Source organism: Stenella coeruleoalba, assembly GCF_951394435.1.
Source record: "Stenella coeruleoalba genome assembly, chromosome: 11".
NCBI classification, from domain to species: Eukaryota; Metazoa; Chordata; class Mammalia; order Artiodactyla; family Delphinidae; genus Stenella; species Stenella coeruleoalba.
This window is the reverse complement of record NC_137157.1, coordinates 94,462,750-94,486,601: the sequence shown is the minus strand read 5'-3', so window position 1 is coordinate 94,486,601 and position 23,852 is coordinate 94,462,750. Positions and strand designations below refer to the sequence as shown.

The window sequence follows — 23,852 nt, the reverse complement described above, 5'->3', positions numbered from 1 at the left end:
AGTATTCCATAGTATGAATGTACCACAGGTAGTTTAACCTTTCACCTACTGATGGACGTTTTGGTTGTTTCCAATATTTGGAAATATTGTTTTCTTTTCCTCACCTTCCTGTGGGTTACTTGAACATTTTTTAAAATTTCATTTTGATTTATCTATAGTTTCTTTGCTTATACCTCTTTGCGTGATTTTTCAGTGTTTTAAAAAACACTGTGGGCAATTAGGAACCAAGATGGTGGAGTAGAAGGACGTGCTTTCACTTCTTCTTGTGAGAACACCAGAATCACAACTAGCTGCTGGACACTCATCGACAGGAAGACACTGGAACTCACCAAAAAAGATACCCCGTATCCAAAGACAAAGGAGAAGCCACAATGAGACGGTAGGAGGGGCACAATCACAGTAAAATAAATCCCATAACTGCTGGGTGGGTGACTCACAGACTGGAGAACACTTATACTACAGAAGTCCACCCACTGGAGTGAAGGTTCTGAGCCCCACGTCAGGTTCTCAACCTGGGGGTTTCGACAATGGGAGGAGGAATTCCCAGAGAATCAGACTTTGAAGGCTAGTGGGATTTGATTGCAGGACTTCAACAGGACTGGGGGAAACAGAGACTCCACTCTTGGAGGGCACACACAAAGTAATGTGCGTATTGGGACCCAGGGGAAGGAGCAGTGACCCCAGGGGAGACTGAACCAGACCTACCTGCTAGTGTTGGAGGGTCTCCTGCAGAGGTGGGTGGTGGCTGTGGCTCACCATGGGGATAAGGACATTGGCAGCAGAAGTTCTGGGAAGTACTCCTTTGGCCCTCCCAGAGTCTGCCATTAGCCCCATCAAAGAGCCCAGGTAGGCTCCAGTGTTGGGTTGCCTCAGGCCAAACAACCAAAAGGGAGGGAACCCAGCCCCACCCATCAGCAGTCAAGCGGATTGAAGTTTTACTGAGCTCTGCCCACCAGAGCAACAGTCAGCTCTACCCACCACCAGTCCCTCCCATCAGGAAACTTGCACAAGCCTCTTAGATAGCCACATACACCAGAGGGCAGACAGCAGAAGCAAGAAGAACTACAATCCTGCAGACTGTGGAACAAAAACCACATTCACAGAAAGATAGACAAGATGAAAAGGTAGAGGGCTATGTACCAGATGAAGGAACAAGATAAAACCCCAGAAAAACAACTAAATGAAGTGGAGATAGGCAACCTTCCAGAAAAAGAATTCAGAATAATGATAGTGAAGATGATCCAGGACCTCGGAAAAAGAATGGAGGCAAAGATTGAGAAGATGCAAGAAATGTTTAGCAAAGACCTAGAAGAATTAAGGAACAAACAAACAGAGATGAACAATACAATAACTGAAATGAAAACTACACTAGAAGGAATAGCAGAATAACTGAGGCAGAAGAACGGATAAGTGACCTGGAAGACAGAATGGTGGAACTCATTGCCATGTAACAGAATAAAGAAAAAAGGATGAAAAGAACTGAAGACAGCCTAAGAGACCTCTGGGACAACATTAAATGCAACAACATTCGCATTATAGGGGTCCCAGAAGAAGAGACAGATTAAGGACCCAAGAAAATATTTGAAGAGATTATAGTCGAAAACTTCCCTAACATGGGACAGGAAATAGCCACCCAAGTCCAGGAAGCACAGAGAGTCCCATACAGGATAGACCCAAGGAGAAATACGCTGAGACACACAGTAATTAAACTGACAAAAATTAAAGACAAAGAAAAATTATTGAAAGCAGCAAGGGAAAAACGACAAATAACATACAAGGGAACTCCCATAAGGTTAACAGCTGATTTCTCAGCAGAAACTCTACAAGCCAGAAGGGAATGGCATGATATACTTAATGTGATGAAAGGGAAGAACCTACAACCAAGAAAAAACACTGTGGAGAATGGATATGTATTTCAGAAGGGAAATATAACATTGATAAAGAACAAAAGAAAAGATGGAGTTGTAAATGTCATAAATTTATTCGACACACAAATTTCATGTACTTCCAATTCCCGTCCCTTCTTTCTCCCACTATTTTCTCTCCTGATAAGTCTTTGTTCTTCATTTCTGGAAAAGTTCATCTGATGAAGTTTGTAAGTTTCCATCTTCAAGCATTTCCGTGTTCAAATGCTAAACAGTAGAAGAAAAGTTAGAAATATTAGGGAAATTCTGTGATCTAATAAAGGAATAATTTTTCATATTTTAATTATAAATATTTGAACTTAATAAGTTTAATTATTTTTAATGATAAGGTTGTTCTCAGTTTTTTCATGTTTTAAAGTGGAAAGTGGAAGGTCTCACAGCAAGTGTTGTATTGTCAAAGATGAACACTGTCAATCAGCCTAAAGGAAGGTCTTGTAGATCACATCTCTTGTGCTGTGTTATATGGATAATTTATAGTGAACAGTTTCCTGACTTTAACTAGTATAAGTTTAGAAACATCCCAGAAAGGCTGTGGGTAATAAATATATCACCACTGAGTATAGAAACATAAACTAAATATTAGATGATTTCCCTTTTATATGTGGCAAATTCCTGGATTCATCTTCAAACAAGTCAACCCAGACACCAGTAATTATATTTTACTTGCATTTTTTTCTACTGTGAAATTCTATAATACATTTTAGATAGTTCAATTCATAAATGATTTACCAAGGAGTTTTATAATATGGTAAGGATATGCTCAAGAAGCAGCTTTACACAGACAACACATATTATATTTATTTTCTTTTTGTTGGCATTAGATTTTACTGTTTATACTTTACCAGCACTGCAGGGAACACTGTACTCTTCAATGGTGAATTCCTCTGAAATGCAAAAATGATGAGACAGAGTGAAGACATTCAGTAATAGGCACATGAATGGTTACTTGTAAATAAAGTGTGTAAGCTACGAAAGAAAGTATAAAGCACAGTTACAGAGCCAATAAAAGGACTGACTTCTGTACTAAGCCTTTTGGGATTGGTTAGTGAGGAGCAAGAGAAAATTGGCCTTGGACATAAAGCTGAGGGGCAGATTTCACAAATGGATAACTGTCTTTCTATAGGACACTGTATAGCCCTTTTTCACAACTATGTTTTTCTTATTGGAGTTGTACGTTCCTCTCTGAACCTTTTCTTTTCTAAGAAAGAGTAAAGTTTGAACACTACCAGTATGCTAAGATACTGGTAAGTTTCTACTTCAAAGTCATGAGCAAATGGAAGAATTTCCTGACATATTATACAAAGTTTCCCAAAATTTGTGAAACTATCTGAGGCCCAAATCAAAAACAGAACAAATTTTGGGTCTCATAGCACACATTTTTAGTTATTGCCACCCTTCTTTTCTTTCTGGAATAATTCAGTCCAGAAAAAACGTCATAGGGGAATTTAGAAAAAATTGATCCCCTTATTGCTTTATGATCAATTTATAAGAATGATTCTAATACTTGTTTGGGGGCATAAGACAGATTAATATACAGGAATATGCTTATCCTGTGATCATAAACTCAACTCTTTCTTCCAGTGAAAGATTGTGGAGTTTTCTTTCAGTTAAGGTGACCCTGTCCTAGTTAGTCATCTTTTTCCTTTCAAGGCTCAGCATGTCTGAATCCCACTCACCTGTCTCATAATAATCATAGGCCTTTACGGTAGCTGGTTTTAAATTCTTTATTGGGATGTTTTGTTCCACTGAGAAGGAGAAACTCAAGCTTTGATGGGTTAGCTGGAGAGACAGGAAAACTGAATTGGAATCAAAGATTAACTCAGTTACTCTTTTCTTAAGATAGTATCAAACCCTGTACTTATGCTGTCCTCTGCACCAAAACCTGTGGAAAGAACGAGAGGTTTTAAGACTTGCATAATACACTCAATGACAGATAAAAGAAGGGCAAAAAGACGATTCAATGGACAGTCAAATGTAGTAAATTGAGCTTTGCTGACCTGGCCCAGCTTCGTTTCCCTCTGTAGCTATTTTCTTTCCCCACAATTCATAAATGCTATACCAGGGAGTTTTATAATACGATAAGTTGTGTAGGTGAAAAACACTCTTTGGAACCTGGGTTGGTTTGTTAGAATCTGTAGTGGTTCTTCCAGATCTAGCAGAATCACAGAGAATCTTACCTCTTCAAAGTAAATCAGGATGTGGTTGGTGCTCACTTCAGTCCTTTGAATCTGAGGCCTTTCTTGGAGCTGTTGACCAAGAGGAAAGGCCAAAGATATGGGATGAGGAACTTGCAGGCTGAGGCAGTTTTCAGGTATTTACGTTCTAAATGGCTTCTCAGAGACATCCAAACACTAATTTTGATTTCTTCAAGAATAATAGTAATAATAATAAAAATAATAAAAGTAATATTTATTAAACCCTCCTTATCTATCTATCATCTATTTAGAGAGGGAATTATCTTCCAACTATATTAAAAAAAAGGAGAATATATGTATATGCTTACATATGATATAGTCTCCCTTTTTCTTTTTGTACATAGTTGGAAGATAATTCAATGCACTACACATTCCTAGAAGTCTCAGGGCCTGCTGGAACATTATTAACCATGTTTATGATTTATATCTTATAGTTGAGACCACATAGCTAGGATGCCCACTTTTAAAATGATGGAAACACACACTAGAGAAACAAGTTTGAGGGAATAAACCTCTTGGAGAACTGAATCAACAAAATAAAACTGACAGCATTTGCCATGACTTTGCTATCTGTAAGAAACTTAGGGTTTACCTTTTTCACTGATGCTTTCACAGGTATGAAGCCTGATACCATCTTCACATCAACAATGACCATGTTGGAGCTGGGTCGTTCCCCAGTATAACTATGAAGTCAAGGCATAGGGACAAGGCAGTCAAACAAAATTCTTTGGAATTCATTCAAGACAGAAGTCTCTCCTCTTTTATTTCTACCGTTCCTTATCCCTGGCTACCACTCAGCTTTGCCATCTACTCTATTTTCTTCTGCTATAGTTGTTTGGAAAACTCATTATGAATGCATACTCTGCAGGTATGGTAACATCATATTCTCAATGTTAAGGCTTTTCAGTAAGAGTGAAGAAAATTTTCTTTTAAATAACTATTGCAAGAATTTCTTGTTTATTATGTATGACCTTGGACAGTGAAGATCTCCTGCACAAGAAACTCTATTTCACTATATTCTACAAAATGTCTCATAGTGGTTTAGGATTTACCTAATGTTGATGAGAATCTGGACTTTGCTGTGAGCATTGACTCCATCACAATTCTTGGGGAGAGTATCAACTTTCAGAGTAAAGGGAGATTTTCCTTCTTTCTTGGGCAGGATATTATATCTCAGGGATGTCTAAAACAAATTGAAAAAAAATCCTTTATTTTTACACTCAAATAGTTTATCTCTTCTATGTGATTTATACCTCCCCTTAGGACATGTTTCTTTTTCTATTTTGAAGTTCAAATGGAATTCTTGAGACTTGTTCTCCCATTTGTGGCATCGCCTGAACCCTGGCAGTCTCACCTGGAGGTACACACATCCCGACCCTGACACTGCCATGCTGTACTCCCCTGGAACCTCTGGCAAAGCGACCTCCTGCAGCAATAGGCGATTGCCTTCATCTACTTGGAATTCTTCAGAGAAGGTCTCTGAAGACTTGATGGTGACTGTAGCCGCTTTCTCCCTTTTAGTGAAAGTTGCTGCTCCATACTTGGAGAGCGCTTGGAGAGCTACCACTGTATCCTGAAAAAAGATGGGTTCAGAAAGCACAGGAGAGGAAGGTAACAAAATCATACCAGATGTAAACCACATCAACACTGTTCTCAGAGTTATTTAGTCATAAACACAGTTCATTCACTGGATTTCAAGTCAATTCAGACCTGGTTATTAATCATGAACTATTCTGGGAACTTTGGGGGAAATGAAGTTTCCTTGTTCAAGCAGTTTACAGTGTACATATGGGAATGAGACTCAATATTTGACGTAGAGGATATTTCAATAATTATAAATTTATATAACAACATTTGTTGGAAAAATTCAGAGAATGGAGAAGAAATTGGAGCTAGCATAATAAGAAAATGCTGTGAAGAAGCTGTGAAGAAGGTGAGAATAATGAGGTCTGAATAATGAGAAAGGTCTGAATAATGAGAAAGGTTTATAAAGACAGAAGAGAGGCATCAGGCAGTACCAGGGACGGAGATGTTGTTGTAGTAAAGACATGGAAAAGAGTGAGCCAATTCCAGAAAAAGAGAAGGGATCAGCCTTTTGGCCATGCCACGCAGCATGAGGGATCTTAGTTCCTTGACCGGGGATCGAAGCTGCACCCCCTGCAGTGGAAGCATGGAGTCTTAACCACTGGACCGCCAGGGAAGTCCCCAAGGGAAGTAATCTTATGAAAACATTGCTCTAGAAAGGTTGATCGACATTAGGGATGAGGATCCACAAAGGAGAGAAAATATGAGAGATTGTGCAGAGGACAGAGAAATAATCCATATATAAAATAATGAGGCTGGAACCTTTCTGGTGATGGAGGAATAGACAAAGTATAAATTAGAAACATTATGCAATTATTCAACTCCTAGAATGTGGTTGTGTCTACATGGGTATTAGTATATTTATTTTTCTTCCTAGAGTCTCTTCACAGACCTGAGTGGAGGAGAAGCCCCCACTGGGGTTTTGTTGCTTGGTGATCCATTTCACAATCCGTGTAGCCACAGACAGGTCTTCTGAAGATGGGGCAGGCTGGGCAGTAAGATAGGCAAGGAGAGTGTAAGCTGTCATCTCCACTTCAACAGAAGGAGCCCGGGGTTGATAATAGAGTGCATTAACTTCTTGAGGTTTCCCAGGCCGTTGCCAGTGGATTGAGTCCTCTTTGAGATAAAAAAGGATACAATCTTAAGCTTAGAGAACATTTTCAAAACCTAATTCATTAATGATCATTATAATTAGAGCTCACCTAGTGAATGGACATACATGAAGTGAAAGTATTAAATAATCACCAATCAAGCTAATCTTTGCCATGAAAGTAAATTGAGGTTCTAGCAAATCACATTGTGTCTTTGTGTCTATTACATACTTGTGTGATATTAGAAGCTGGGCTGTTTAAAGTCTATAATGTGTGAATTAATAAAATGATCCATGTCACCCAGAGAACTTAAGTGTTAGGTCAATAATAAATCATCATCATCTTCTTATAATAATATAATGGATAGAATATAATATAAGCATGATATGTGTGAATTTAATAGGTCCTCTCCCTTTGATCACTGGTGATTTTTGGAAGTCACTTTTGCAGTAGCAGCTCTTACCTTCTTTTACAGCCTCTTTGTCTAGTGATTCAAGCAGCTCACTTCGTTTGGCCTGGTTTCCTGCTAGAGCAAAGGCATAGGCCAATAATGCCTTGGTATAGACAAGACTTCCTTGGGCCTCTGAAGTAGACTCCCAGGCCGTTTCCAGGCAGAATAGGGCACCGCGGACAACTGGGTGCTATAAAGAAGATGGACCTTAAGATAGAACCAGGCTAATGAACTGCCTCCAGGGTAACCCTAGATTCAATGCCCCGAAGTGCCTGTGCAACATCACAGTCTGACCAGAGGGTAATTTTCTTTGCAGCTTCCCAAAGGATCTGTCATCCTTTATGCTCTAGTGAAATATACTAATATTAAATAACATGAAAATCACAACTCATTTTCCTCAGACATTCATAGTTCCATGAGTTTTATTCCTTACATTTGTGAGGGAGGTCCAGGGAGTGTGGTAGTACATACAGTGACAGGCAGTGGCTTCTCCAGCAGAGCAATGGTGATGTAGGCAGAGAGCGTCACCTCATCGTCTACCCCACCCTGTAAGGATCAGAGGCAGAGACACTCAAACACTCCAGTATTCATCAGCCAGAATCAGCTAACTCTATTTTCCCCTTGGCCATCTCCACTAGAAAGCATCTTTCCTTGGGCAGTATTATTGATTTTTCCCCTTCCTCCTTCACCCTAAAATTCTTAAATCTGTCCCAAATCACTTTCCCTCACTTCTATTAATGTATTGGAGCTTTGGGGGCATGCTATTTTCTTTCAATACAAACAACTAATTTATTGCTAGGTTTCAGAAGCTTTAGAGTCTACTTTCCTTCTCAGAGCTATGTCACCAGGACTTGAGGAATCAATAGGAGCATCGTAGCTCCTACATGTCACTGTCCTCAGGGCCCAGAACAAATTTAAAGGCATCACCTTAATAGCATTGTTTAACAATGATCCAGAACGCTGGAAACAACCATTTTCCTTTTGCTTCTGTGAGAGCCAGGTAAGGGAGTTCATGATGTGCGAGTCCTCCACAAAGATGTATGACTGGGCTTGAGCGAAGGACTTGAATACAAATGCAGTGAGCCTGTCCAGCAAGGAAGAGGTGGAGACCTGAGGACCATCTCACTTTTAAAGCTCACTGTGTGCAGTTGCCTCCAGGTAGCTTCACAGTTCCGTGGAGAAAATTGGTGGCAAAATGATACTTGAATACTGAATATACTCTTATTTGTCCAGCAAACTTCTGAATCTGTTTTAAAATGTCTCAACTTGATGGGTTTCTCCAGAGTCGATACTTTTCACTTTTTTTTCTCATAAAATGTTTGTGAAATGTGGTGCCTTCCCACCACCAAAATTGCCATTTTCTGAATGATTTTACTACATCACAGTCTCTTTCTGTCCTTCCCCTCCTCTCCTCCCTTAATGTAGAAGCTTTTTCCTCTGTCATTTCACATTATGACATTTTCTGCCTTCTATTTCCGTTTTGGGGGATCCTTACTTTACTGCTATTTACTATACTGTCAGAACAGTGAGCTTTCATAGATGAAATGGTGAGATCCTCCACTAGTGATGACACACATAGGAGTTTTTAAAGGATAACAAAATGGGCAGAAGACCTAAATAGACATTTCCCCAAAGAAGATAAACTGATTGACAACAAACACATGAAAGAATGCTCAACATCACTAATAATTAGAGAAATGTAAATCAAAACTACAATGAGTTATCACCTCACACCGGTCAGAATGGCCATCATCAAAATATCTACAAACAATAAATGCTGGAGACGGTGTAGAGAAAAGGGAACCCTCTTGCACTGTTGGGAGGAATGTAAATTGATACAGCCACTGTGGAGAACAGTATGGAGGTTCCTTAAAAAGCGACAAATAGAACTACCATACAACACAGCTATCCCACTACTGGGCATATACCCTGAGAAAACCGTAATTCAAAGAGAATCATGTACCACAGTGTTCATTGCAGCTCTATTTACAATAGCCAGGACATGGAAGCAACCTAAGTGCCCATCGACAGATAAATGCATAAAGAAGATGTGGCACATATATACAATGGAATATTACTCAGCCATAAAAAGAAACGAAATTGAGTTATTCGTAGTGAGGTGGATGGACCTAGAGTCTGTCATACAGAGTGAAGTAAGTCAGAAAGAGAAAAACAAATACCATATGCTAACACATATATATGGAATCTAAAAAAAAAAAATGCTCTGAAGAACCTAGGGGCAGGACAGGAATAAAGATGCAGACGTAGAGAATGGACCTGGGGACACAGGGAGTGGGAAGGGTAAGCTGGGATGAAGTGAGAGAGTGGCATGGACATATATACACTACCAAATGTAAAATAGATAGCTAGTGGGAAGCAGCCTCATAGCACAGGGAGATCAGCTCCATGCTTTGTGACCACCTAGAGGGGTAGGATAGGGAGGGTGGGAGGGAGACTCAAGAGGGAGGAGATATGGGGATATATGTACATGTATAGTTGATTCACTTTGTTATAAAGCAGAAACGAACACACCATTGTAAAGCAATTATACTCCAATTAAGAAAAAAAAAAGGATAACAAATTTCTATGCATGAACTCCAGGTATCAGAGAATAGCTATTTCCAGAATTCTGAAATACTGTGGATCTACAGAGAACATATGGAAATAATTATCTTACCAAGTGTTCCCCTGACTTCTACTATGATGATCCCCAAAGGTGCTGTAAGAACCATCTCTGTGCTTATAATTCAACTGTCTTTGGTAACCTGAAGAGGAAGTTTGCATAGATTTATGAAATAGCAGAGACATTGGAGAATGAATCAGGGTTTTCCTCAAAACTGGTTGAGGTGTCACAGGGAAACTACTATGTTACTATGAAGTCTCCAAGACTTGATGATACCATCGAATTTCCTGGTTGTATAGTGGGACAACTTGTTGGATATCACAGCAACAATAATTATTAAATCTTAATCAAAGGGATGTTGACTTGAGTTCACTGGAGGAGATATTTAGGGAATCAGTTAATGTTTTTCCTTTTGGGGTAATCTCTCACCACTGATGAGGTGGCTGATGGCTGTGGACTTGATCTTCTCTGTCAGCAGCCCTGTCTCATTCAGATAGTTCAGAACATAGATGTTAGGGGCAAAAAGGACCATATTCTGCTCTCCACAACCATAGGGCATCTGGAGAAGATTCTGAAGATTTTGCATTGCAGAGCCTAGTATATCACCTGGGGAATGAAAGATATTAAAAAAAAACAGAGGAACTCAGAGCTGATTTATGTTGGGATAAGAAGATAGATTACTAACTAAGTGAGAAGTCAAATCATATATAAAGGGGTGGAAAAGAAAGCATAAGAGGTGAAGGAAAACAAGAAATAGAAAGGAAAGAGAAATGAGGGAACAATAAAGTAGATAGTTCAAGGACGGAAAAAACAGGAAAAAATCTGAATGGTAGGATACATCTTTCTGATGAGCCACAAATCTGGTAAAAAACAATTATTTTTCAATCTATTAGGAAGCATCACTACCTAGCCAGTCTCTTGAAGATGAGGGCACAAAGAGATGGCCCTTTTTACTTTTTAGAGTGTGTCAAGGTATAAGATGTAGCACAACATCTATTCAACAGTGCAGTCCTTAGCTTGGTGTTCTTTCTCTCAATCCAACGCCTAGACTCAGACAGTTCATTAGTAAGGGATGGTGAGGCCCCATGCACTAGAATTATGGGGATGGACAACTGCTTCTTTCGGGCTGGGAGACTCACCCAAAACTGAATGTGTTGCCCTGGCAGAGCCTTCAACCACATTTGAAGGAAGTTTTAGTGACAACTTTTCAGGTTCTCCGGTTTCTAATGAAACAAGACAAATATATATAAGGGAGGGAAAAATGAGAGAAACGTTCTAGATTTATTTGAATTTTTTTCATCTATATGATCAAGATCCAACATCTCATTTCTCTTGGTCATTATATAATCTCTTTGATGCAATCCAAGTTTCTCCTAAAGCCACAATTCATCTCACAGTGAAGTTCATATTAATCATATATATTTGTGTTAAATTTCTATAGATTTCCTTATAAGTGTATACCTTATGTTATATTTATTTCTTTCTCTTCATTGTTTATGTTAATTTCTACTATAGTTGTGGTTGTAAAAAAATCATATTCACTCCATAAATATGTATTAAGTGTGTACCATAATCTGTATTATGTACCAGATTCCGTTTTAAGTGCAATGATATAGCAATTTGCAAAAGAAATTTCCCGACATCCTAGAGTTTTCATTTTGATGGGAGTAATAAAATAACAAATAAATATTTAGTGTGATAGATACCGGTAAGTTCTATAGAAAAAAATGAAGCAGATTAAGTGCTTATATGGGTGAGCTAGTGAGGCAAGGCAAATCAGGAAGTACAGGGTGTGGGGAGAAGGTTCCCAATGATAAAGCTCATTGATTAAAAAATCATAGGTGACTGACAGTAAGTAAGTCAGGGAGTAAAATTTATAGATATCTAGGGGAAGAGACTTGCAGGAAGAAGGAACAAAATGTGAAAAGACTCCAGAGATGAGAGCATGCTGGGTGTGTTCTAAAATCAGATTAGAGGAGCAGGGTGAGTAGGGGAGAGGGTAACAGGATATGAAGTCATGAGGATAGAAAGGCTTTGTAGGTGATGCTGGAGACATAGTCTTTAACTTTGAGGGATATGGGAGACTCGTGGAAAACTTTGAACAAAGGAGGGACATGATCTGAAATATGCTTTAAATGATCCCTCTTGTTGTATAGGAACAGGGGGAGATGACCAGGAGTCCAGTTAGGAGGGGACTGAGTTGGTCCAAGAGAGAAAGGTCTAGAGTAAGAGTGGACATGATGAAAAGTGGACAGATTTCATATATATTTAAAGGTTCAACCAGCTAGATTTGGGAATGAATTGGGTGTGGAGTAGAAGAGAAAGGACATAATAATGGATGACTCCAAAATTTTTTATCTCCAGCAAGTAGAAGAATGGAATTTCCATCATCTGAGATGGAGAAAATTGTAGGAGGAGCAGGCTTATGGGGACTAAGCAGAGGTTCAGTTTTGAACATGCTCGTTTTGAGATACCTCTTAGACCTCCAGGCTTAGAAATGCAGATGATAAGTGAGCAGCTGAATACATGAGTCTGAGTTTAGGAAAGAGGTGTGGACCAAAGATGTATATTTTGTGGTCTCTGGTACAAAGTTGTTATTGAAGTTCTGTGACTAGATGAGATTATCAGGGGATACTTATATAAAGAAGACAAGATATCTGTAGACTAAGTGCTGTTCTCTAGATGACTTTAGATAGTGCAGAGTTGAATATTTTAATACTAATTTTTTAATGACTGTGTGAATATTTAAATGGTAGTTTTAAGTGTAATAGAAAAAGATTGGTTTTCTGTATATGTTAATGACCTAAAGTTCTTCTTAAAATAACTTGTTTAAATAAAAACATGAGTACACTTCAACTATTAACAGAATAACCAATAGTACTAGTGCCACAAAGATATTTCAATAGTTCGAAAATTGTGTTGGAAGAAGTTTGGGAAGCACAGGCGTATTTGGAAGGAATCCTGTCCTATGGTCATCAGCTTTAGTCTTCATTATTAGGTGAGTCTCTTAACTTCTCTATGTCTTTATCAGGAAAAGATTGTTCTCCATCAAATGTCCTTTGATTTGCACATGGGATAGTATACTTGTTTCCTCTTTTTCCCCCAGAGGAAACATGCCCCAAAGAGCATTTCACAACTATATACTTTGGCAAGTGGCTTAACAAAAGAATTTTATCTATTTTTTGACACTTACCTGAAGCACAAAGAAGTGTGTTGAAAGTTTCCTCCTTTTCTATTCCTTCAGGCTTTGTATTGAAAGAAAAAAAATCAAAAAGAAAAGTGATAGTGAATGTAGATAGTGATAGAGAAAAAGCAATCACTTTAGGAGAAAAACTGTTAGTGAAAACTTGAGTTGTGGACATATTCATATTCTTGGGAATGAAATGTCACTGTCGCATACCTATTAGATAATGTGATTTACATAATAAGGCCTCTGAGGCTCAGAGAAAGTAGACTCGCATACCTCAACAAATAAGGACTTGACTACAGTGTCCTTCTGTCCAGGTGCTGGGACGTGGGGCACCTCATTGTCACACAGTTCCTGAGACTGCAGGGCTTCTGCAGTAGCTGTGAAATTCACCTTTCCTGGGGAATAAGATTCTTAAGGAGTTAAACAGTGATTCTATATTGAATGGTTTCTTCTTTTTAAGCCTCTCCAATATTTATAACGGTTTTCTTTCAATCGATCATTGTCAAAGGAGGAGAAAAAAACATGCATCTGAGTGAGAATGGAAAGCAAATCATTACAACATAAGAAGTAGGATTTGTGAACAACTTTACCACTCACCCAGTGACTTTGGGGTAACAGCCCAGGACACAGTTTTCTGCTTATTTCCACAGACACAGTGAGATTCTTCATTCTTTTCTACTGGGATGGCCAAGAAGGCAGGAGAGACCTCCAGCTGCACGCTGACCTGTCCCCCATTCCCACCCACAAATTTGAGAAAGAACACAGGGAAAAGGTCAGTAACAGGGGGAAGAAGCTTAAAGGGACAATGCATACTAATTGAGAGGCTTTGAGAAACTGTTCAAACAAGGTAAATCCTGTCAAATATTTTGTAGTTTAGATGTTTGCCATTAGGACTTTGAAAAACTGTCAGGAATCAGGATAAATACTCAGGATTTAGGCTTGTGCCAACACAAGGAAGAGATATTTTCTTTAGTTAGAGTGAAAAAATAATCAGGGGGAAGTAATATCTGAATTTAGGAATACACAAATAATGCAGAGTCCTGAATAAATATAACCTTACCACCTCAGACCTGTTGGGGAGCTTTGTTCTTAGTACTTATTCCATTCTAAAATTAGGCTACATCATGTTCAATTATGACTTACTAGGAGATTACCTGGGAAATCTAGGTAATGAACGGTAATTTTGTTCCTTCCTTCTACTTTTGCTTACGTCGAGAAGTGCCCTTACCCGAATGCAATGGGACACATAGCTGAATGCAGTGGCTTTGAGTGTGAAGGCTTCTCCTCGAACCACAGAGTAGGGAAGAGTGAGTTCCAGGAAGAAGGGCTGGAAGGTTGTAAGAGAGATGGTGGGGGAGAGGCCAAGCCCTGCTGTTCCAGACAAGCAGAGTGCGCCAGCCTTCCACTCCGTGATGGTGTCAGGGACCTTCACTGCCAACTCACTTCTACCCGATATGCTAGGGAGGGGAAAAAGAGGAGAAGAGTCAATGAGTCCCCTTCAGCAAGCACCACAGCTGATCCTAGAGCATGAAAACTTAGTTTGCTAAATGTTAAACTTGATATAAGGTTTGGTGTTCATAATGAGGTCTCTGAAAGTTTTTTTTTTTCTTTTTAGGGTCGAGGGTAGCTTCCTACTTTCTGTTATTTTAAGTATCTCAGGACCAAATTAGAAAAAGAAGATTGCATTGTTTAGCTATGAGATAAATGAACTGTGAATCTAAATAACTACCAGAAAAGAGCGGAGCAGAACGGAAAGGATCAGGAACCAATGATCACACCAGAATTATAGAGGAGGATTCAGATCCTTTTATGAACTCAATTCTGGGCAACACACAACTTACTCGAGTGCCACCAAGTCCCAGATCCAGGTCTCAGGGAAATACTTCCGGACTGTCTCTTTCACTTCCACAGCTGGAGGGTTTTCTCTCCCTACCACTGGATAAGCTATCCCTGCATTTCCACGTGCTAGAGCAGAGACTTCTGGGCCCATTGGACCCAATTGACCTGTCGAGAGAAAACACACAGGGCCCAACATAAGCCTCAATTTTATCAATTTCTTACAGCTGCCTTATTTATCAAGTAGAATAAGATCATATGCTCAGGGAATGTTTATTATTAGAACAATTTAACCTACCGGCTTCTTACTTCGTTCACTCATCTACGTGTCCTATTGGAAGGCTAAATCCTATTGCTTCATCAAATGGTTTAAAGGTAACTGTATTTTTCTCTAGAAGTGAAAACAAATGTAGCTCTCCCTAAGCTGAGTTTTCAACTGGTGAAGGCAAAAATAAAGAGTAATTTAAAACAACAAATACTGCTTATACCCTGACGGGATGATCATGTGTTCTCCATTTGCAGTGAGAATCAAACGAGGAATTGATAGTAGCTACAGCAAGAGGATTTCAGGAATTTTTTTTAACAGTTAATAAGATATGAAGACATAAACAATGATATAGTAAAGTATGGGTTATAGACAACAGAGACTCAATAAAGGACAGAAAATAAACTTTAGATTGGCCAGAAAAGACTTTACAAAGCAGAACTTAAGAAGACCATGAAAGGATGAGAATCACAGGGGAATGAAGAAGGCATTCCAAGGAAACAGCTACACATGTATGTACACAGAGGTCAGAAGCAATGCTCCAAAGGGATAACAAAAAACCCCTCAGGAGTAGAATGTCTATCTCGGGGCAGGGTGGGGGCATTTAACATAGCTGAGTAAATAGTAGGTGTACTTATATAATAAAACACCATGAAGGTTAGGACAAATAAGTTAGATCTGTTAAGGAGGCAGGAGTTAGGTTGATTTTTAAAAGTGATAAAAGCAACTATACTCCAATAAAAATTAATTTTTTAAAAAACTGACCTGCCAGAGATCAGAAGACATATAAAGATAGTATGTATAAATATATAAATATAAACATACATAAAATAATAGCATTGAACATGCTCTTTTAAAACCTTAAATATGATGACCTATGAATTCTGGAAGTAGCGATTATGTCTGAGAAATAAATGACATGACAGAAGCAATGTTGAAGGGTGATGCAGCTTTCACGGTATAGAGGCTGGATTGAAGTGGAGAAAGATGGAAGGCAAGGAAGGTAAATTATAGTGGCTTTTTAGTACTTTGGTTATGAAACAATGAAGGACAGGACTAAGATGATGTAACTGAACAGGAAAAGGAAAGAATGGAGAGGTGACGAATACCAAATGTAAAATTTGTCTAGAGTGTTACAGAATATCTGTGATAAGAATGTAATGATGGTAGTTTGTTTTCAGGTTTTTCTGGATCATTCCACCTACATGTTTTCACTTAAGATTGAAAAGAAATACAGTTGGTATTAAGGGGGATGTGAAAATAAAGTAATAATAATGTTTTTTAGTTTTTTTTAACCAAAAAACACTGTTATATGGAATCATGATTATATTTTTTTTAATTTATGCTCATGATACCTCAGTGACTTTGGTGTTGTCATTCTGACTTTCAACTGAGCCTCAAAAATGTTAAATGAGTCTGCAAAATTTTTTTTTTTTGCCACACCACGTGGCATGTGGGATCCTTAGCTCCCCAACCAGAGATCGAACCTGTGTCCCCTTCAGTGGAAGAGTCTTAATCACTGGACAGCCAGGAAAGTCCCTGAGTCTGCAAATTTTCAAAGTTATATGTGTCATACCAGATAAAGGTATGATGAAAACTTGTTTTTTTTTTACTACACGAATTTGTTTCTGTGGAGGGAATATTCTTATTCATTCCTCTACTTTCATAACTTTACTCTTTGTCTTCCTAGGCAAATAATTTCTTCTGTATTAAATGTGTTTAATTTATTTTTTAAAAACACTTTATACCACCAAATTTCTTATTACAAAATGGATTAGTAGCCATCCCAGCATGCCTCTAGACACTTCTCTAGGCCTGTTAGCAGCAGCAGAAAAGAAAATAGTCAGAGCTAGAACCTTTTCAACTTTTCCTCTTTTCTAGGTGTACCTGAGACACACAAAGAGACTAAGTATATTCACCAAAAGCTGAATTATTCTATTTTGTTCAATATGTCAAAATCACTCTGATTTCCATAAAAGAATATGACAGAGGCAAACAATATCTATATAATCCTTCACATTTCTCAGCATCCCTTGCAGGTAGGGCAATGAGATATATGCCACTTCCACTGCTGGCCATAAAAGTCATGTGCAAATCTATTCCTTCTTCCCCGTGGTAGTAACCTTGAAAGGCACATTGGAGATGGAGTCACAAGATGAAAGCCCAATGAACCTCCCTGACAATGACTGGTCAGGAGGTGTTCTGAACAGCTACTGGACTCACAAGCAGTGTTTGTGAAAGGAAAAAATAAACTGTTATATACTTAGCCTCTGAGACGTGGGGGTTTGTTTGTTACTGCAATATAATGTATCTTATCCTGACTAATTTAGGTATTGAAGCCACAGTGGGTAATGAGTATTTAAAGTACCAAGACTATTGAAGACTATAACAGAAAAGTATTTGATTTGGATGAGAGACAGAGAGAGAGAGAGAGGGAAAGAAATAATAATGGCTTAAAAATTATTTTTTCTGGGGAAAAGTATTATATGAAGAAAATTTACCGAGAAGTTGCTGCGGAGTTACAACATTCAGTACTTTAAAAAATGGCTTTTTATCCCAACCCAACGCAGCAAAGCATCACTTTTCTTCTATTATTTTAGCAGATAAATAATTCTCACCCTTACCTCCTGCATAGATCATAGATGCTCCTGGATATGGCTGAAGCAGCTGACAAAAATGTGGCTTGTGGATTTTTGAGTTGGTAAAAATATTTAATCCTACAGACTGGAAGAAAAATAATTATTAAAGCATACTGGCAATCCAGTCTGGAGACTAGAATATTTCCTTACGTTTGTATTATACTCTTACTATTATTATACATATAGCTCATAGGATCATCATGAAAATTCCAAACAATGGAGAAGAGAGGTATTTTATAAGTATGAAAATGGGGTCAAAGAAAGTCCAGATCATCCAGTTAGTGAATGGGAGCTGGGATTAGGATCCACTTCTGATTCCTATTTCTGAATTTTGTCTCCTATGTGCTGATGCCTCTTTAATTATCTTTTGCCTCCAAGAAACTTGAGTATTTTAATTTTGGATGTTTTTCTTTCCTTCCTTCCCCCCCCCCCCCAAACCAAACATTAACTTTGTGGCAGACAGTAATTTTTTGTTTCTTTTCCATTGAACTTGTAGGGCTGCATATTGGAGATTTTTCTTTCTAAATAGATTTATTTATTTATTTATTTATTTTTGGCTGCAATGGGTCTTTGTTGCTGTGTGCAGACTTTCTCTAGTTGCAGAGAGCGGGGGCTACTCTTTGTTGCGGTGCGTGGGCTTCTCATTGCAGTGGCTTCTCTTGTTGTGGAGCACAGGCTCTAGGCGTGCAGGCTTCAGTAGTTGTGGCACATGGGCTTAGTTGCTCCGTGGCATGTGGTATCTTCCCCTACCAGGGCTCGAACCCGTGTCTGCTGTGTTGACAGGCTGTGCCACTATGCCACCAGGGAAGTCCTGGGGATTTTTCTTCACAGTCAGTACACTTTGTTTTGTTTATGTTTATTGGAAAATATTGTTTTGTTTATGTTTTATTGGAAAATATTCCTTTGCCTGAATATCTATGTTCAACTCATCCCTTTTGTGATTTATCCTTTCCTTTTTTCTTTCTCACTGTCTTTTAAGTATCTTGAATCTCTGCATGCAAAACACAATCGCAGATGTCCACAGTAGCCTGATTCCTAGAGCCCCCCTGTTCCAAGCTTCCTCTTTCTTTGATATTAGTCACAAATACTACTTGCTGTCCTATCTCAGAGTACTTGGGAAACTGTGGGACACTGAAGCACAGTTGTCAGTGGTGGCAGTGATATGGAATGGGGAGAAAGAAGTCAGAAAGAAATGTTTAAAGATGCTGCAGTTAGCTAATAAACCGAGTCTTGTTTTTCTCCCTCTACCACCGTCTGATTTATGATTCTGGAGGCTCCAGAAGAGGGAGGTTTAAATTGTTCTCAGCTAAGCTGCAGACCTCATCAGCTAAGCTGATGTATGCTTTCCTCAAGGTATAATGAGAGTTTTCAGTCATTTTTGGTAGAGATAAGATTTAATCTCACAACCTGGATAAACTTCCTTTTCATAACTCTGCCTGATTAAAGATACACATTTGAGCTAACGTACCTAAGGCAAGCTAATGTTTCTACTCCAAGTTTTGTAAATCTTTTCTTTATGAACAGCTACTTTCAGTTTTCCTGAAATTTTACTGCACTGAAGGTGTTGGCTGAAGTAATGTACTTTGTGAATTTAGTCATTTACTCAATCATTTATTTTTGTGAAAATGACTATTATAATGGCTGCCAATAGGGTACTCACCTTTCCAAGGCTGTCAGAGGTGCTATGGGAAATATTTTGTTTTTCTCACATATTGGAATCTCTGAGAATCACTGAGAGGGGAATATGACAGTGATAACTAGTTTTGGGATCAACTTGGTTAAAGTTGTGACCCTAAAAGTATACCCCTTGCTGTTTAAAATGCCAGAGAAATTCATGATTGACTCTCTGTGTGTATACAAAGTTCTCTATGCCTCTGAGATTTCAATATTTTTCTGTTAATCACAGGTTTTCTTTTTGGTGAATGAGAGGAAGATCAGATTTTAGAGGTTAGAAATCTATTTGTTCTCCATCTTAACAAAGACTTAGAAATCAAATTTGGTTATGTTTTTAGGAAGAAGAATTACCTCAAAGATACTGTAAACATCATCATCACTCAGGACCTGCTTTGGTGTGTAAATGATTCCATTGTGAGTTATATCTTCTGCATTGATGCATTCTTCCCCATCTTCATTCATGGGACCTCCATATCTAACACTAAGGACGCTCTTTACTGGTAGCAAATCATAGACCTGCAAAATAGAGAGAACAAAGGAAAAACTCTTATTTATTTTATTTTATTTTATTTTGAGTGTGATAATGTTCAATCTGGAGTTTAAGAGATCACGGTGCTTATTTAACACTCCCATACCAACATTATAAAAAGTGACACAGAAATCATGGGGAGATATTAAGGGTTATGGATCCTAATGCTCTTCTTGTACAAAAGAAATTAATACATAAGATATCAAATTAATTGATCAAAGACTCACAGCGCATTTTGGCTGAGTAAGTATAAAACTCAAGTCTCTTTGTCTCCCAGCCCAAACGCCTACTTTTAAAAGAAAGCAAAAATGTGGACAGTACAGAGAAACATCATGAAAGAATAAAAGTCATTCATACCCATCACCCAGTAACAACCTCTGTAAATACTTAATTCATTCCCTTTTCCCATTTTATATGATTAAGTTCTTACCAAGTTTTTTTTTTTAAGTCTACTATTTTAAGACCAATTTTAACTTGGAAAAAAACTAGGTACAGGGGTAACCTAGAAATAAATCCATTCCAGTTCAGTTTTCACCCAGAGCCTAGCATAAGGCTACCTGCTCAGTCATATAGTGTTCATTAAACACACAGTGACTCCATGCGGACCTGCTGTCATCTCTTATCTAAGCTACTACAATAGCCTCCTAACTGTTTTCATTCTTGCTCCCATACTCTGAGTGGCAAACAAGATCTTCTTACCAAATAAATCTAAATCACTAAATCACTCTCCTGCTTAAAACTCCTCAGTGATTTACCACTACATTTGCTGTCAACTCCTAACTCCACTGCAAGCTCACAGTACTTGTCATGATCTTCTTTACTTTCCATCCCACCTACCACCTCTACCATCCTCTTCTCTCACCATTACGTATAAGGTCATTACCTTTTCCTCTTTGAACACTGCAGACTTATTCTGACCGCAAGACCTACAGGCACGCTGCTTTCATTCTTTGTAATGCCTGCCCCTACCCCCCATTATCTGACAATCTAAGAAGACACCACTAATGACTATATCAAAAATTGTTCAACTCTTTTCTTTAGCTCAACATCCTGTTTATTCCTTAAATGATACTTATCAAAATTTAGAACTATTATATGTTTATATGCTTTTGTTGCTTGCTTGTTTAATAACTCACAAGACTATACGTCTAAAATGGTCAAAGACCACATCTGATTGTTCACCATAAAAACTCCTATTCCTGGAGCAGTATCTATCCCGTAATCCAGACGCAGGGGATATTCGTTAAATAAATAAATGGACAATGAAGATTGTAAACTATTGGGCCTTTTTGGAAGTTCTTCATTATAAGAAACATCTTTAAAAGACAAGTTTGGTTGGAAACTCTCTTTTGTCCATACTTAAAACCAATGAGTAAGTGCCTGTTTTTTTAGAGAAGACTTAAAAACCTGGCATTTCACATACTATCTTGAATTGTGGTGTGTTAGACATGGCATTGAATAAAATTTGGTTCAAATCCCACCTTTCAAATATAATTTTGGGGCTTCCCTGGTGGCGCAGTGGTTGAGAGTGCGCCTGCCGATGCAGGGGACACGGGTTCGTGCCCCGGTCCGGGAAGATCCCACATGCCGCGGAGCGGCTGGGCCCGTGAGTCATGGCCGCTGAGCAGGCGCGTCCGGAGCCTGTGCTCCGCGGCGGGAGAGGCCCCAGCAGTGAGAGGCCCGTGTACCGTAAAAAAAAAAAAAAAAAATATATATATATATATATATATATAGTTTTGGCATGTTCTTTCTATAGTTGCTTAATTTATGCTGGCTGTGTTTTCTTCATTCATAAAATTAAGGTAATAATATCCACGTTAAGGAATTATTATTCATTTATTCGTTCATTAAAAATGTGTTGAGGGACTTCCCTGGTGGTCCAGTGGTTAGGACTCCACACTCTCACTACCGAGTGCGTGGGTTCAATCCCTGGTCAGGGAACTAGGATCCCGCAAGCCATGCAGTGTGGCCCTCCCCCACCGCCAAAAAACAAAAAAAAGAAATGTCTTTTACATGTAAGGACTGTGCTAGGCACAGGGAATGTAGTAGTGAACGAGACTGCTCACTCTTTGATATGTTATAGCAGAGAATGAAGTAAGATGATCTGTGTGAAGCACCCTGTGCAATGTCTTTTTTGGAACTGAATTGAATCCAAACTCATATGTGACTTACTACACTATGCCTGACACTGTGAAGAACTTGTCCTTTGCAGTTATAACTTCCAGCTTCCAAAAATGGTCATATCATGTGTGCATTTTCTGATATGCAAGACTGAAATGGGACTCACTGACTGAGGTGAGACCTCAGCTTCAGGCTTCATTAGCAGGACACTCTGGTCCACCGCACGGAGGGCACAGAGGGAGTAAGCAGCAGCTGTGACCTTCAGGTTGATATCTGAGGCTGGCAGTCCCCGGGCTGAAGAGAAGTTCAAATTTACCTGTAAAGAGGATATGATTATAGCCACACATTTTCTAATTGTTACAATCTTAAAACTCTCTCCTACCCCAGGGTAGGACTAGTCCTTTCCACACTTCCTTTCTCTTCATCCATGTTAGAGAAGGGTTAAGAGGTGAAGCTGCCTGACGACTACCAGTTAACCATCTCTGGAATAAACTGGAAATGTGGTTCGATTAACTCAGGTTTCCCACTCTCTTTATAACCAGTGAAATATAAATTGATGTTGATCACAGTAAAAGAGAATCTTGAGTGGGAATTGGAATGCACACGCTAACAAAGATACATACCTATCTCCATGCAGTGTTTTTGTGATGAATGTGTGCAGTTTGCACGGGGCTGTGAAAAATCCTATTCCACCTCTAAGACCAGCCAACGAAGTCTCCTTCAGTTGGCCCTCTTAATCACCTGGCATTCTATAGCGGTGTAGTACTGTTTATCAGGATCAGAAATTTACTCATTAATTTAAAAAACTAAACATCTAATATGCATCCTAAGAGTTAATTCATTGACAATATTCAAAGGACTGTGAATAAAGAATGAGAACTACAAAATAATGAAAAATGTGCATAATTTTTTTCAGAGTTTTGACTGGTTTGGCCAGTAGAAATTCATCGGTAAGTGAATCTATTGGTTCCTTATGTTTATGTTAGAATTTTTTGAGTAGAATCTTGAGTAAATTATAAAATAATTTGGAATTTAGTTACTGCAGTAGCATCCATTAGGCTTCCAGGTTCTTGAACTGAAAGCTGATTTGGACTGCAATGAAATAGTACATTCCGTTAAATAATATTTGACTTGGATTGCTGGATTTAACTATGATAATCTGCTATGTGGTCTATTGAATTAATGTAACACTTTGGATTCATGTATATCATAAGACATATATGAAAAAAATTAATTGATTTATCCTCAAGGTGCAGTAGTATTCATCTCTATAGTTCAATATATTATGAAAACACCGCTTTTGGAGAATTCTATTTTAAATATGTTTGTTTTTATTTTTAGAAAATTTAAGTTCATTAAAATATGTTTGTGAATGTCCATACCAAATGAACAAGTGAGTTATTTGAGATTATAATCACTGAAAATACTCCTAACCAAGAAATGGATATGCTTGAAAATGTAACATGTTCTACTGATATAAGAACCAGAAAAGAACTTTAAGGCATATTTTGAGAGCCTGTACCTATCCATATTAATCAATGTTATCCTTAATGAATAATTATTTCCAGTTAGGAACAACAATTTAAACTGTTACATAGTATTTAATCTGTATAATAAACCTGTCATTATTAAAATAAGAAAGTGGTATATGGATGGTGAATAGAAAACAGGTTTCTTCTTTCCAACAAAGATCAAAAAATTATTTAAAGTATATTGGTTTAAAGAAACA

At 38.3% G+C, this 23,852-nt stretch overlaps 1 protein-coding gene and 1 long non-coding RNA gene across 7 annotated transcripts in view; one reads left to right on the top strand and one right to left on the bottom strand.

The window, feature by feature from the left end:
* The window catches only part of LOC307194983, a 148,352-nt gene extending 128,416 nt beyond the window's left edge, over positions 1-19,936 (top strand). For 2 of the 4 annotated variants that reach the window (XR_013830688.1, XR_013830689.1), the window contains exons 5-6: positions 13,710-13,831; positions 14,675-14,899. This is a non-coding gene — a long non-coding RNA (uncharacterized lncRNA). Of the gene's footprint in view, positions 1-5,409; positions 5,531-13,709; positions 13,832-14,674; positions 14,900-19,811 lie in introns of those variants that run through there. The other 2 variants (XR_013830687.1, XR_013830690.1) reach the window with 2 other exon arrangements.
* The window catches only part of LOC307194971 (pregnancy zone protein-like), a 69,357-nt gene continuing 47,240 nt past the window's right edge, over positions 1,736-23,852 (bottom strand). For all 3 annotated transcript variants that reach the window (XM_079938511.1, XM_079938512.1, XM_079938513.1), the window contains 22 exons: positions 22,290-22,439; positions 19,825-19,989; positions 17,785-17,884; positions 14,901-15,063; positions 14,288-14,516; positions 13,657-13,783; positions 13,333-13,454; positions 13,063-13,114; positions 11,009-11,092; positions 10,299-10,475; positions 9,924-10,011; positions 8,174-8,330; positions 7,718-7,792; positions 7,259-7,436; positions 6,597-6,820; positions 5,475-5,693; positions 5,173-5,303; positions 4,713-4,803; positions 4,103-4,171; positions 3,602-3,704; positions 2,768-2,809; positions 1,736-2,132 (listed from right to left, as the gene is read on the bottom strand). In XM_079938511.1, the coding sequence (XP_079794637.1) occupies positions 2,110-2,132; positions 2,768-2,809; positions 3,602-3,704; positions 4,103-4,171; positions 4,713-4,803; positions 5,173-5,303; positions 5,475-5,693; positions 6,597-6,820; positions 7,259-7,436; positions 7,718-7,792; positions 8,174-8,330; positions 9,924-10,011; positions 10,299-10,475; positions 11,009-11,092; positions 13,063-13,114; positions 13,333-13,454; positions 13,657-13,783; positions 14,288-14,516; positions 14,901-15,063; positions 17,785-17,884; positions 19,825-19,989; positions 22,290-22,439 (2,769 nt within the window). In that variant the 3' untranslated portion in view covers positions 1,736-2,109. The remainder of the gene's footprint in view (positions 2,133-2,767; positions 2,810-3,601; positions 3,705-4,102; positions 4,172-4,712; positions 4,804-5,172; positions 5,304-5,474; positions 5,694-6,596; positions 6,821-7,258; positions 7,437-7,717; positions 7,793-8,173; positions 8,331-9,923; positions 10,012-10,298; positions 10,476-11,008; positions 11,093-13,062; positions 13,115-13,332; positions 13,455-13,656; positions 13,784-14,287; positions 14,517-14,900; positions 15,064-17,784; positions 17,885-19,824; positions 19,990-22,289; positions 22,440-23,852) is intronic.